A 15,807-nucleotide genomic window follows, 5' to 3' on the forward strand; every position below is an offset into this window, starting at 1 on the left:
TGGTTGAAAGGTCTCTGTGAAGTGTCTTGAGATGACATGACGTGTTGTGACTTGGCACTATATAAATAAACTGAATTGAATTTGTAGCAGATCTTGCTGACGCATTCTGTACAATAATGGAAACATGAACTCAGCTATCTATTTTTTTTTTCTCTTCCTGAAACGGTAAAATGAAACTAAAACTTTCATTATTAAGGAGCTTTTCTGATTTTAGGTGCTGCATGTAAGACCGTACGTATGTATGCTTTAATACCTCCTGTATGTTTTAACTGTAAATTACATTTCATGCGGTAACTGTCTCTACTTATAAACTACCTCTATTTATGCCTGAAAACAATTATTTGTTAAGGCATGATGTGCTTTTGTATTAAACCTACCGTTTTAATTACCACTAGTTTTGCTTTCCATTTATATTCATAGCAAATGAGACTACATCTTTTTAGTGATTTTTATTCAAAAGTATACTTCAGCACACCGATACCAGTTTTTAATGAATCAAAATCAAAATAGTGATCTATCTTTTTGAATTGAAAATACTTTTTCCTTTTTCAAGGTAGCATAAAGAGGCATTACAGAGTTCTCTAATACGGCCACCTGTGGCCAAAAGACTGAACTGCAGCACTCTTCTGCATTTTCTTGTAGCTTTTTTTTTAACCATTTCAGTTGTGTCTGAGTTGAGCTGGATGCCTGACACTTCTGAATAGCCACAAAATCTATCTTTAATATAATGCTTAGATTTTTTGCCAGATTGGACTTTTTAACATGGGCGCGCTTGACGTCACATCTGCTGAACGGCGCGGGAACTTCCAAATCGAAGTAAATTATGGAAAACAGGCTACAGGTTTATAGATGCATCAGTGCAGAACTACGGAGATGTCAGTCTGATCATCAAACAATGTTTTAGTTGTGAAGGATCAAATTATTCGATTATTATAAAGATATTTTTCTAGTAAAAACTTACATGTCTCTTTAATAGTGTCTCTTTCATAATGTCTCTTTCATAGCTTAATTCTTTTCACTAATATGGAGCTTGGAAAAAGAACTTTTACACATTGTTTTTTAAAACCCTTTCCCACAACAAAAATGACTACATGTTTTTGTTGTATTAGATTATTGTTTATTAGGCAAGTCAGTTTGTGTGTTTTTCTTATGTCATTGTAAATCCTACATATTTACAGACCATAAGTATTCTTTAATTGTGGATTCTGGCCAACATGACAAGTTTCTGTACCAGCGGTTTAGGGAAACAAACATAATGATGTGGATCTTCCCTTGAGCCTGCCTTACCCAGGTTTCATTACATTCTTCTTAAACACAGACTGAAATTTCAAGAAGTTGTTGTTAATCGAGCAACTTATATAAGATTACAGTTTAAAAAAAGCTTAGAGGTTTCCAGTATTTTTAAAGTTAAATTGGAGGACTTACACCAACTTGTGACAGACTAGTTACACATACATTTTTTTTAGGTGAACTATTTTATTCACCTGCATACCCGCAGTATCACATCTTCACATCTGAGAGTGTCAGTAAGACAGCTGTAAATCTTTTAACATTTTATCTGGCAGGATAATACAACATTCTGAGTCTAAATAACATTTAGAAATATCTTAAAGCAAGTAAAATGGGTATTGTTTCTTAAACTGTTTAGTTTTTGTAACAATAATTTCTGTTTACAAGTTTAGTCAAATTTTAACTTAAATTCGTTCCATTGAAAAAATGCTACTCTATGTATCAAGTTATGTTCATTGAGATTTCAAATGGCCTGTACTTATAGTACTTAAAAAATTTTTTTTTTAAAGTGGCGCCGTACACTGCCGCCATCTGACTACCATCAGTAGGCAATGCAGGTGAATTGTCTTGCCCAAGGGCACAACGACACTGAAAGCCAGAGATGGGACTTGAACTGTCAACCCTTCAATTTCAGGGAAAACTCCTACAGCCATAATTAATCCAGAGAATTAACATACAAATAAAGTTACACGTGTAGGTTACAGAAAGAAAAATTAGCAAGGATCCATCAATTAGCTGATAATATAAGGTCCACGCTGAACAAGACTTACATAAATACAGACGTCACTGAATTACATCACAGTTCATCATCTGTGCTGCCGGCTTTGTGTGGCTGTGTGTAGGGTATGTGTGAGTGAGTGTAAACACCAAATTAGTGCTTCGTCACTATGCTGCTTCACTTCCCTACAGCACATTCACAAATGAACATTGTGCCCTGCAGAGTCCTCTCACATTTTCTGTCTGTATCTGATAAAGACCATTTGTTAAAAACACCTCTATCCCAGCCATAGTAACCACATATGGTCTCATTGTAGAGTTGGAGGAAATTTGTGGTTTGAAGGAGCACTGATCTACATGAAGGGAAATTTATTGATTGACCTAAGTTGTGTCCCACCAGAAGTTACATTTCAGATATCAGATAGTCTTTCTGTTAAGGAATGGCATCTTAGAAACTTTGGAGAATCTGCCCAAAAGGTTCCTCTTCTAAAGTTGATTGAGTTAGGCTGTCTATATTCAGATTCTGCATTCATGCAAATATCAAAACATGTCAGCTCTTCTAGAAATATGTTACGCAGTTTTACTTTAAAACAATGAGTTCATGAAACGCAGTGTTGTCACATTGTAAAAAATGTTAATATGGATGTTGCCTCAATTCTTTCCAGTGTAACTCCTGTTACTTTCTTTGTAGCGACCTCTACTGTTTAGATGGAAAACTGCAGGAAACACGTTGTTTATCAGGTGCTGATAACAAATTTTTCTGTGGTCACAACATTACTCCACGGTCAGTTTTAGTATACTCTTATTATGCAAAGCCTCCAGAGAGGATTATACATTTAGCTGCTTAGGATAACCTGCACTAATGTTCATCTAAACACGTTTCTTTAAAAGATATATTGTGAAAGTCAGTGTGAGTGAGGACCTAAAGGTTTCCAATTAAACCCCATATCGCCGCAGGTCCCAAAAGACAAGATGCTCTTTTTTTGATGAAGAGAAAGGTGCTCCCTCTCTTTGATTCGCTTCCCTCCCTCTCTCCCGCGTCCTATAAAGCCGCAACAGCTGATCTCGGGCATCAGAAAGAGCTGCAGCTCCACAGAGGAGACAAACGGAAGGAGAAAGGAGGGCAGAGAGAAAGGAGAGCAACTCGATAGTCTGCTCTAGTCTTCCAGCAATAAAAAAAAACAATAGTTTACAAGAAGATGAGATGCCATCTGAGAGGTTAAAATCCTGCGCAGGTTTTGAGACGTTTTTTGGACTCCACGGTTTTCTTTGAGAAACATTTTAATCCCTCCCTTTACCACTCCGAAAACAGTCCCAACTCGCTGCTTGCTATATTTTATTCATTTTGCTTTTTGAGAGACGTATCACTTATTCATTTGCACGTATTTTGGATTTTCAGCTTGTGTTTCTTGCATCCGAATCCACTTTGTAAACGCCAAACTGCTGGTCTGCTGGAGCGGATCGGACAGCAGTGGCTGGCTGCGCAGAGGAGCTGTCCGGTGCTGAAACCTGCAGGACACTGAACAGGAACTGTTTGATGAGTAAGACGTTAGAAATCGACTATTTAACGTGAACTAACAGGAGAAACCGACAATTGTAATGGAGAAAACACCCAGGAAACGAGTTATATTTCTATTCTAGATACATTAGAGCTCCACAGGTCTTCCAGAGTCAATTTTTAACTATTACACGTATCTGCTACTGAAAACCAAGACGTACAGGATAAATACCTGGTTTGGGTTTTTTTAAGAGCATTTTTTTGACGGCATAGGAAGCCAAACTATTATTTAAAAAAAAAAAAATCAGCTTATTTCCATCACTGGGTTCAGACGTAGGTCTGGAAAAAGAAGACAAGCGTTTATTAATCGTATGAGTGCAGCAGCAGTGACTGTCCCACCATGCCTCGATCTTTCTTGGTGAAGAAAGTCAAACTGGATGACTTCTCGGCTGCTGAGCTGGAAAGCTCCTACAGTCACAGCCGAAGAGAGGAGCTCAGTCTACGATTCCATCACCATGACAAAGGTTAGTCACACACTTGAATATATAGAAACACGTCCGCAGGGGTCATTTAGTGTTTTCATCCAACCATAAAAAAAGCTATAAGGGATTTATAGTGAGGAAGGAAAAACTGATGACAGGGTTGAACCTGCATCAAATAACAAAGATATACATGCTGCACGTCATCCAGTCAAAGGAATGCAAACTTTTCATATAAAATCAATATAATAAAGATCAGGAGAATATGAGCACATATATTTAAGGATTATCAACAAGATAAAGCATGTTAACCTTGCTAAGGACAGAATTCTGAAAATATGACCTTAGAAACGCGTAATTGGAAAATGCTCCAGCTTTTCCTGATGATTTCATGGAAATATTTTTAGATGTGCACAAAAAATGCACACCTAACATCAGCAGACAGGAAAAAAGTTGCATGCAAGCAAAACTAAGTGTATTCCAGGTGGTTGATCTTTGATGTGAATAATTTTCTAGGTCGCTGCGCCAGCATCACATAGTTTATCTGTAACATTCAGACTTCAGACCCCCCCGCCCCCGAAAAAAATAAATAAATATATAAATATCTGAAGGGTCAGGTTCAGGTCCAGCTCTTATGCAGAAATGTATAATGTAATTGTTCAAATAAGAATCAAATTCAGATCCATGTATTAGTTTGGTCCTAACTGATAAGGTATTGAAAATGATTTAATGCAATTGACTGACCTGCTTTAAATGGATACATATTCCCCACTGATCAGTATAATCTGTATTAGAATGTGTGTGTTGCATTGAGGATTTAACTTGACCATGGATCATTCGATCTATTCAGTTTATGTGAACATTATTGGTATCTATTTTATGTAAATGAACTGGGGCTTTTTTCTTGCAAAGTGAATTGAAATCCCAGCTCTTGTGAACTGGCTTATCTAAGCAAGCTCAGCCAACTGCATATAGTTAAGACTTTGCAGCAATTCCTTCTTGTGAGCAATTTTGCAACATTTGAGAGAAGTAATGGCCTTTAAAAAATACACATTTCGAAATTTTCTACATTTAAATATTTTTCCTAAAAGAAAGTGCCTCATTGTCTACAGAAGCATAAGCAATAAATGCCTACTTGAGTGCTTAAAATTTTACAGGACGAAAGAAAAAATATGCAAATTCTGAAGAGGTGATACCAACACGTTGTTCTTTTTTCATCCGTAAATGTAATTTTCAATAAGCCCCTAAAAAAGCAGTTTAGTTTGAAATTGTTTGAAGATAGTACAAGTCTATTTGGAAAGTCTAATCTGCTTATATAAATACAAAAAAGAAGCTAAACAGGTTGTAAGATTTCATCACTAATGACCTTTCTACAGAACACCATATAAAAAATGAACTAAAAACTAAAACAACTTTAAAACAAAAACCTACTTCTGTCTGAGGTCCCGCTGTAATCATAGACTCCTCTGATCTGTAGTGTAAATTAGGGAGGATATCTTCAGTTTATCTAACCTATACAGGAACAATAGAAGATGCAGGAACAATGCAAGAAAGCAAAAATATTTATATCAAACAATCTTGTAGTTAATAGCTGTGGGGAAATCCTGACTTTCTGTTACCTTGAATGTTCCTTAAATCAATGTCACCCAGTAACTGAAAGTATTTTCCCCAAATTTCAGTTTTTATTATTCCCATCTATAATTACACAAACAATTCTGACATGTGCAATGAAGTGATTGAACTGGCACAATGAAATCATATTAATGCTAGTTGTAGCAAAAGTAAAGTATAAGCAATTATTAGATTAAGTTAATCCTATGCATATACTGTACTGCAACAGCAGAATGCTGAAAGTAAAAAAAAGAAAAAACTAAACATTCATATAAAAAAGAAGGCTCATTGTTAATTCCTAATTAATAGAGCTTAAAATAGAAAACAAATATTTTTCCAAACACAGAAAACTGTTTATGATTTCTTTGCTTGATTTCAAGTTGACAGATTTATGAACTAAGATGTTAGATAAATTCTAATTATGGACAAGAATATAAATTCTTAGCTAACATCCAACATATAAGAAGTAGTTAAAAAAGGCATTGTGATACACAGAAATTACTTGGACCATCTTTTGTGCTGGAGCCCTCTGCTGATTTATTATGTCAGTGAGCAGGCAGCTGTTTTCAGCACACAAGGTCTGATAAGCAGCACCATATGTCAAACTGAGAACGGATTGGCCAGATAGAAAGAAAACACTAGTGAATGAACAAATGAGTCTGCACTGGGATGAAAATAACAGCTAATCAGTTAAAGCCCTTTATAGGGTAGTATTATGCATTAGTTTTGTGCTTGTCAGCTCCTTTCTGCCCTCTAGTGGGCAAATCACAGCAGTTTGAAAGGGCTGACAGGGTTTTGTTCCACCACCAGCATGTAATTGTGCTCGTGCTGCCTGGTTAGGTTCACATTGTAGCAAGGTCAAACCTAAGAAGAAGACATGCCATTTGCTCAGATGGCAAACCAGAAAGCATAAACTTGCAGCAGTGGCAGCAACAACAGAACCTGTGTGGCCAGCATGTAAAAACTGTGGAAATGATCCACTGTTATAAATATAACAAGAGTTTGAGTAAAACAACTGCAGCTTGTTGCGCTTATACAAGCACACACTGGCATTGCTGTGTTTCTGTCAACTCGGCACATTTCCCAGCCAGCTTGCACAGCTGAGTGCACAGCATCACACTCAAACACATGTGCACACACACACACACACCGTGACCTACAAGTGTCCAAAGCACACAAGTGTGCATCAGTCGCTGTTGGTTTGAATCAAAAATTCAACCGTGGTTTGCAGCTTTCTCTCTTTTCTCCTTTTCCCACTTTTCTTTCCCATTCAAAGTCATTGCATTTCAAACATACATGTGATATTAAATGCTTATCTTTGCCTGGGAATTTAATCTTTAATAAGCATTTTAAACAGCTTTCAGCAAATGTACTAACATAAATGCAGAGCGGAGACACATGAAGATAAAGAATTAGAGACAGACCTCTGACACTGGGGGAAAAAAAGGACCAGTTAATTTTTTTGTCTAAAATAATATATAAGCTATATTTACAATGATTGTTAAAACATGACACTGGGTCATGCAAACCCAAAATCTGACATTCAATGAAGTCTGTCAAGTGACTACCACAATGTCCGGTTGGTTTGCCATTACCATGCGGTCTGTCTGTATCTGGAAGTCCCACAGGATCTTGGCTCGGTCATCTCTATCATCTCTGGAGGTGTTTCCCAATTTGACCTTGGGGTTTTCAGCCCATATTCTGCACAGATGTTCCTGTACACTATTCAAGCCACTTGGTTATGGTGCTCCATGCAAGCCTTCCCTTCTAGCATCACACACACTGCAGTTATGTGCTGGATTGTCTCAGGGGCGTCTTTGAACCTGTGGTCTTGTCTGGTGTGGTAGCACACTACTATATGCCTTAATATGGTTAGCAAGAATTACTTTTTAAGAATTAGCCTTTTAATATTAGTTTATGAACTTCAATATGCTAATGTTAACATTTGCGTATTGAAAGAAATCTGAATATCCACCGGTTGATTTGCAACTCCATTTAGAGGAAGTTTGTTAGGATAGCCAGCAGTCAGAATGTACAATAACTAAGTGCAATTGCAGTGACCATTTTTGAAATTTGGCTCTACCCTCTCCTTTCTGGACTTATATGCTGTGTACATGGTGTAAGTCCATCTGTCTGGGTAGGTCTGTTGTATTTTTTGCCTAAGCTATAGGAACAGGACAATGTAAAAAAAAAAAAAAAAAAAAGGAGAAGAAAAAAATCAGACTTTAGGCCAATCTCCCTTTAGTGGAGCTACTGAAATTTTACAAGTTCAAGGCTGTGGTTGTGCAGGGAAGATCAGGAGCTTTTCTTAGACTAAATACCTGATCAAATCAAGCCCAAAAGCTATTTTTAATACTTTATAAAACAGGAAACAGTGACACACATACACACACCCATACACACAAAATGCTGTAAGAGTGCAGTAATAGAATATTTATGAATCACGATTTTCCGCCTTTCTACCACACCTCGCCACTCTTCTCTATTGTCCTGCTCTCTCTCTTTTTAAAAATCTGTCTTAATTAAATTTTAAACGTTAAATTAGAATCAGAGCAGAGTACAACCCTGTCATAAAAAACACCACCACTTCTTTCTTTCTCTCTCTCTCTTTTTCTCTCTTTTATTTCTTATTATCGATCAACATTTGAGCTTTTCTCAGAACTGCATCATGAAATTATATTACCAGCAACAGTATCTCCTCTGCTGTCTGTGTCTTAATGCCCACAGAGTGCTAATTGAAATGGAGAGCTATTGATCGGTAGATCCACAGGAGTTTTGGCTGTGGGTTATTAGCTACCAGTCTCTTTTTGCGTCTGTTGGAGTTCAGCCTGTTGAGCAGCCAATAATAGAAATAATGAAGCAGCCAACATCAAAACTCACTAAGAAATCATTGATCTGATTTGTCAGGAGCTGGGCAGAAAAATGCTGGGCTAGGCCCGAGGAATCTGTGAATCTCGAGGCAGATTTGCTTACAGTTTAGCTTGGGAGGGAGATTGTCAGTCTTAGTATGCTCACTGAGCACTAGACCTCCCATCTGCTGTAATAGAGATGGTCTATGTTACAACAGCCAAAGTTCTGACAGCCCCAGGGTGTGACGGTGTGTGGCGATGGACTTGTCAGGAAAGGTGCAGCTGATGAGGAGCAAGTGTGCTCACTGAACCTTCTAAAAAAAAAGATTTCCTACAGAGAAATGAAAGTGCCTGCTCACTACTGTAGACATTTTTTTTTTTTCATAAAAGCAGTTTACTCTCTTTATAAATACCTCATGGTTTTCTTTCTAATTTCCACCTAAAAGGAAGGCACAGAAGAAGACAAAATACGTTCTAAAAGCGAAACTGTGTGTTGATAATCTTATCCTACAGTTGATCCTCAACTGGCAACAGAATCACCAGGTCTTGAAAGTCTCTGTGCAGAACCGTAGTCTAGGTAGCTTCTTCCAGGACTTAGAAAATCCAGGTTAAGTTGGCCTACCAAACAGGAACTTTGAACCACTTTAACATTTACATCCCAAACAATGCCTTTAGCATGTGGCCTAACACTCACAGCCTGTCCTAGTTTGAATTGGCCCCTCATTGTGTTTTGCTCAAATAACCAAACAAAAGCTCTGAATGCAATGTTTCATTGCGAGTTGTGCCACTTGCTTGAGCCAGCTGGCTCCAAGATCTCCAGAACTCGTTAACTTGTTTCTGCTTCTCTCTAAGTCCTTTGTAGAAATAGCTTGCAAAGTCAAATGTATTGATTCTTTTCACTACATGCTTCCCTCTCTGAAGCTATGAATTCTGCCACCACAGACTAGTAATCCTGTTTTTGGTTCTCAGTACACTACCAAACAGTTTATGCTTCAAACTTTGACTTTCTACTTTTTGACCTCTAGAGACAGCTACACAGACCTTTTTTGCATTCTACCAATGCTTTGAGCTGATGTAGATACATCTTTAAGTGACTAAATTCATGGAAACGTAGGAACTCTGGTCCTGCTGGCCTTACACTGAAGCATAATCAAGGTATTTTGGCCCAGCTCCTCGTGAGATGATGTCTGCCATGTTGAGCAATCTGAAGTTTTCCAATCCTGTTGAAAAAGAAAGTTTAAAACCCATAGTTCTCATGTTGGATAGGTCCAAGAATTGTTTGGCTGTCAAGCAAATAATACCATTGCTTTATCTTAACCTGAAGGTGCTGCTCATAGACTTTTTAAAGCAACTAGCGAAAACCTTATGACAAAGCTCTGCATCTCCTTTCCGATCTATGGGTCAGTTTTGCATTTGACTCCATTATTTGAATTGTTATTTGGTTGCAGTAGGTCCTTCGAAGGTATAGGTCTGCCCCATGAGTTCTCACTACCATCTAAGAACGTGACTGCAACAGGTTCAGTTGTAACACCTTGAGTAGTAAAAGCTCTTGAAAACTTGATTTTACCTAGTCGGACACAATCTTAAAATAGATCTGCTGCCTCTCAGCAGAGTTGCAGCCACGGCAAGAACCCACTTATCCTACCTGGTTTGGTAGGACAATAATTTTTGTGTTGTATACTGACATTAAAATCTCAATGCTTTTGCAGCTCTTTTTTCATCACCACTGAGGAAAATACTAACTTGCTTGACTCTATTGCTTCCTTACACATTACATGTGTAATAATATATCCCCGATACATAGTCTTGCAATTTTTAATATAGAGAAATACAAAAAGTGCCTTGTTTACTAACAAATACAGTAAAAATACTGTGAAACAGAAATAAATTCTAAAAAAACAAAAAACCACAGTAAATAAATAAGAAATGCTTTTTATGTAACCACAGAAAGCTACTGGCATAGAAATTCATACCAACTACAGATCATTTCCTTACTACTCAGTGGAGGTACAGCTTGTATTTGTGGTCTTTTGTATTTCTTTATTTCACAAACGCTATTTAAAAAACATAAACAATCAAATGACCTGAAGTTGCACATATTTCAAGTAAAAAACAGATTCAGAACAGGTTCCCGTTGTGATCTGCATGTGAGAAAAGGAAAAACGCTGGATAAGATGGTTTGTGGTATTTTTTTTTCGAAAACACAACATATTACAGAAATAATCAATCAAAAACAGTTTTCCGCTGCACATATTTTAACTGTGATGATTTTGGATCAATCCTTGCACAATAAATGATCTCTTCTTTTGTTTCCTCAGGTTACGTCAGTGATTATCTAAGTCCTAATCCTTATGATGAAGTTGTTGGAAGTGAGTCATCAGTCATCTCTAAAGTGCCCTCTCCGAGTCACTCATCAATCATCTATGGCCACATTAACAACACCTATTCAGGTATTCATGGTGACATCCATGGGGACTCAGACCAGCCGGACAGTCCGAGGTCTGAGGTCTCATCTTCAGCAGGCGGGTACATTAACGGAGATGCAGCTGTGAGTGAAGGATACACAGTAGATGCATTCTTCATCATGGATGGACGATCGAGAAGGAAGGTTGCAACAAACCCTAGAGGAGCCTCTCAAAGGCACACATGCAGTGAGTGCGGCAAAACCTACGCCACGTCCTCCAACCTAAGCCGCCACAAGCAGACACACAGAAGCATTGATAGCAAGATGGCCAAAAAGTGCCCCACATGTGGAAAAGTGTATGTCTCCATGCCCGCCATGGCCATGCACTTGCTCACCCATGATCTCAAGCACAAATGCGACGTATGCGGAAAAGCTTTCAGCCGACCGTGGCTGCTACAGGGTCACATGCGTTCGCACACTGGAGAGAAGCCGTTCGGATGTGCACACTGTGGGAAAGCTTTTGCTGATCGTTCAAACCTGCGCGCCCACATGCAGACTCATTCAGCCTTTAAGCATTACAAGTGCAAGCGGTGCAACAAGACGTTTGCACTCAAGAGTTACCTGAACAAGCACTATGAGTCCGCATGCTTTAAGGGGGCTTTTTCCCCGATGAGCTCACTGAGTGAATAAGGAATTCAGAAAGCACATCTAGAATTTATTTACTTAACTTACATCTGATTTTTTCTGCTTTACCCCAAATGATGAACCGGAGTACAACAAATGAGGAGATTTTTTATCTTATTTCAAACCCCCCAGTTATTCTTATTTCATGGTTTATTGAAAAGTTTGAAAGAACTTCAAATGATTTATTTCACAATGAGGTTCTGTTGAGTAAACAGAGCACAGCACATCTAGGGCTTCATATTTTGAAGAAACCTAGATGTATTTATGTCCATATCAATCCACGTCAATTTTTTCTAGCCATGATGAAATAACACAAAAGCACAATTGCTCCTCCATGTCTTTGTCTTTCTTAAGAGTTTATATGATCAAGCACAGAAACCAATCTCTTGCAGAGTTTCATCAAAACAAATTATTTTCAGCTTTTCTTTGATACAAAGCTGAGGATGCTTCTTGTATCTTATTTTTAGTGAGGCTGACTCTGACTGACTTTCAAGAAAATACATGCAATTCAGAAGAAAATATAGATTCAGCTTTTTAAAAGGAAATATTATAAACAGGTGCATCTCAGTTTAATAGAAGTGAAACTCATATAGTAGAATGGTCCCTTTCTAATTGTTTAGAGGACAATCATTGGTATCCAGAGTATGCTACAGAAAGAGGCCTGCTGTTCACAGAAAGTTTTATCCGGACATATTGACAGAAAACTGAATGGATGGAAAAAGGGCAGCCTTTGCAAAGTCATTAATTATTCTTTACTTTCAGAGCCAACTCAAACAGATTTAATCATGACAATATGAACTAAAGTGAACACTTGAAATCCACCATATCATTTCATTCTATTATTCAAATAGTTATTCCAGCCACTGCCAAGTATCTAGGCACGCAGACACCTTCTACCCATGTACTACCATAATAGGATGTCAGCAGTGTGGTAAGCCCAGTCTTGAAATTTCCTCACAACAAAACAGCAGCTTAATTCAAGCCATGATGTAAAGCACACAATTACTGGACTATAGAGCAGTGTTCACTGTAGTTGTGGATTTTGTCTCTTTGTGTGTCAATCAATGGACTAGTCTGAGTTTAATATTTTTCTCAGCCCCAGGAACTATTAATGCTTGAGCATTTCATGACATTTTGGACAATTTATTACCACTATCTTTATAACAAAGGATCAGAAAATAAATCCTGTAATTATATAGATGTTGAAGGTTTGATATGAAATAACTTGGTAAGCCTGACTGAAATCTTAAAGGAAATCTGTTCAATATAACTTTCACTTCTCCAACACCAGTAGCTACTGTAAACCCATAAACTCCTGAAGGTATGGTCAAAATTTCTGGTAAACACTGGGAAACCTTACTAACAGAAGCTGTTTAACTGTGAAAAGTTGGTTAAGAAAAGGTTGATGAGCAAAACAAAAAAAACAAAAAAAACAAAACAAAAACAAACAGTTTGTTTAACTCTTTGTGATAAATCAATATTATATATGAGTTTCACTTTCCAAACTGGATGACCAGAAGCAATTACTTTTGAATTTCCATGATTTTTTCCCCCAATTTATTCAGATCCACTTGTAATACTCTACACTATTTTTATACCACACCTTCATCTGTAATAATCCTTAAACTATGATAAACAGTAAAAAAACACTCCTAAGGTTAATTTATTTATTTGTACGGCATTTTGTTGACCTTGATTTGAGGCTGACTTTCTAGTTAAATACGATCAGCACCCAATAAGCCATCAGTGTACTCGAAAACAAAGTTTTCTTTTGGATAAAATTAATGTTAAAATTATTTAATTATTTAGGCATCATTTTTTCAAAAGAAATGTAGGCATTAAAAATGTCTGTTGTTCCCTTAATAAGGTTAAACCTTTTCCAATTTCTAACATGATGAATTTGGAGCAACTCCGTTTTAGTCTTGTGTGTTTATGTGTGCCTATTTATTTATTTGTTTATTTGATTGTTTATTTATGTATTTATTGATTCGTTCATTCATATATTTTGTATTATTTTGCACTTTATTACAGTATTTTTGCCTTTGTTACAAATATGCCAAAGCATTTGACACTTTTTAAACTCTGGCTACCTTTTTATGTTTGCCACTTTAAGTATACAAAACCTTTGCATGCAAAAAGAATTAAAGAAACTATGCTGATTTCAAGATTTTTTTTATCTATATTTTACCAAACTTAGATAACAGGCAAATTAAGAATATGATCTGTCATGGGCAATATTCGTTCACATCCAACAAAGCAATAATGCATGATGTTTAAAGAAGCGTTAGTCATAACTGCTTGTAATTTTTTTTTCTTTTTTTAGCATTTAACCACTTGTATTCTACAATGTTGCAAGAAATGACATTTCAGGGAGTTAGCAAAAAAGTGTTGAATAATTGATGGGTTGGGATGAGAGCTCTAAATTTACAGGAACTGTGCGTCTTGTGATTCCTGGGAGAACTTTCTGAACTTATTTTGGATTGCAAACTGTTTAATATTTACAGTAAGACCAGAGTGAATATACCATTTTTAAAATATTTAATCTCTGATACAAAGCCTGCTCTCCAGAATGAAATCCAAGTATCGTTAACTTATTGATGACATCTGTGTTATTATAAGATTTTAAGCACTACTGGGACTTCTAGGATTCACACACATGAATCAGCTCCTTTATTTGGAGAGCTCTGGGTTGGGCGGATCATTTTGTACATGGTTTATGCACTGCCTGCCTTGTATTATTATTCTAAGATATTGTAGAAAGTAGAAGGTAGATCTCTGGTGCTGAAACATAAATTAAACTTTTCCATGTGTTATCAGGTTATTGTCCCAAGTGTTAATATGTTTTTTATTGGGATTTTTTATGATAGAACAACATAAAGCAGCATGTGCTGTAGAGAGCTTCATACGTGGGAATTTGTGAAAAACATCCTTGATTTGGGCTCAGTGTATTTTACAACCACCATAACATAAAAATGATTAAAAAAAACATTTGGCATCTGTCTGACCTACAATTGCATATTAAATTCAGTCATTCTGGACTCAGAGAAATGAAGAGACTTTTTTAAGTTTGGCAATCGATATCTGATTTACTTTGGCTGGTCAAGTATTTAGCCATTGTAACTTAGACCTTAATCTAAGTTATTCCATTGCTCTATATCTGAGGTGGAGTGGTGTTGGGTCAGGGTTGGTAGGTTGAGGGCAAAGTTGTACTTTCAGGAAGTGGAACTTTATCTGACTTTTAATCTTGTGCACCTTTTTAACAAGTTCACTGAAATGATTTCCCTGTTTTGTTTTTAGCTTCATCCATCTTCCAAATTGAACAAGCTTAATTTTTCCTGCCTCAGAAAATCATCCTAGTGGGATTTCATTAAGGACATGCTGTGAAGTATCTGTCATAGCAGTTACAGTAACCAATAGGCTGAAAAAGCACAATTTAATCTCATCTTACAAAATTTGAGTTTTTAAATATTTTGCTTTCAACACTCTTCAATAATGTGCAGCTGAGCAGAGTGATACTGATCCTCCTCCGGTGCTCTCACTTGAGATGCGAATATCCACCATTACCTTGAGCCACATGGCTGCTTATTATACCTCCTCAGGTTGATCTGCTTATGTACAGTAGCTGACCATGTCATTGTAGGTCTGTTGATGTATTAACCTCTTTCTTTTTTGATCTTGATAAAGCTGCTTGGTCAATAATGTTTTCTAACAATCTCTGAGATCGATTTCACACTGCTAGATTCAAGGCAGCTAACGAGGCAACATTTGACTCTGTGATATTTTATTTTGGTTAAGACGTATCAGAATTAAGAAGGTTGAATACAAATGCATGCCACACTTATCAGATTTTGATTTGTAAAACTATGGTAAAACCAAGGGCGGCACAGTGATACATTTTTTAGCACTGTTGCTTTGCAACAAAAAGTTCCTTCAGCTCCTGGCCTGAAGTCTTTCTGCATGGAGTTTGCATGTTCTCCTTGTGCATGCATAGGTTCTCTCTGTGTATTCCAGATTCCTCCCACAGTCCAAAACAACATGACTGTTAAGTTAATTGGCATCTCTGAATTGCCCTTAGGTGTGAACCTGCAAAGGACTGGTAACCTGTTACAGTTACTGTTACTGTACTCTGCCTTTTGCCCATTGACTACTGGAGATAGGCACCAGCCAACCTTGACCCAGGTGGATGAGCAACAGAAGTTGGATGATTGTTAAAACCATGTGAAATGTCTTCCATTTTAATTATCTTCCAATTACACACAATTTAATATTTTTCCT

The 15,807-nt window shown here is 37.1% G+C and overlaps 1 protein-coding gene across 1 annotated transcript; it reads left to right on the plus strand.

Annotated features, from left to right (window-relative positions):
- Positions 1 to 3,096: 3,096 nt before the first annotated feature.
- Positions 3,097 to 14,401, plus strand: LOC107096205 (transcriptional repressor scratch 1-like). Its single transcript, XM_015392773.1, has 2 exons — positions 3,097 to 4,029; positions 10,763 to 14,401. The coding sequence occupies exons 1-2, from the start codon at positions 3,906 to 3,908 to the stop codon at positions 11,536 to 11,538; spliced, it is 900 nt and encodes a 299-aa protein (XP_015248259.1). The 5' UTR covers positions 3,097 to 3,905; the 3' UTR covers positions 11,539 to 14,401.
- Positions 14,402 to 15,807: the final 1,406 nt, after the last annotated feature.

The sequence above is a fragment of the Cyprinodon variegatus genome, unplaced genomic scaffold (assembly GCF_000732505.1).
Source record: "Cyprinodon variegatus isolate N-32 unplaced genomic scaffold, C_variegatus-1.0 Scaffold605, whole genome shotgun sequence".
NCBI lineage: Eukaryota > Metazoa > Chordata > Actinopteri > Cyprinodontiformes > Cyprinodontidae > Cyprinodon > Cyprinodon variegatus.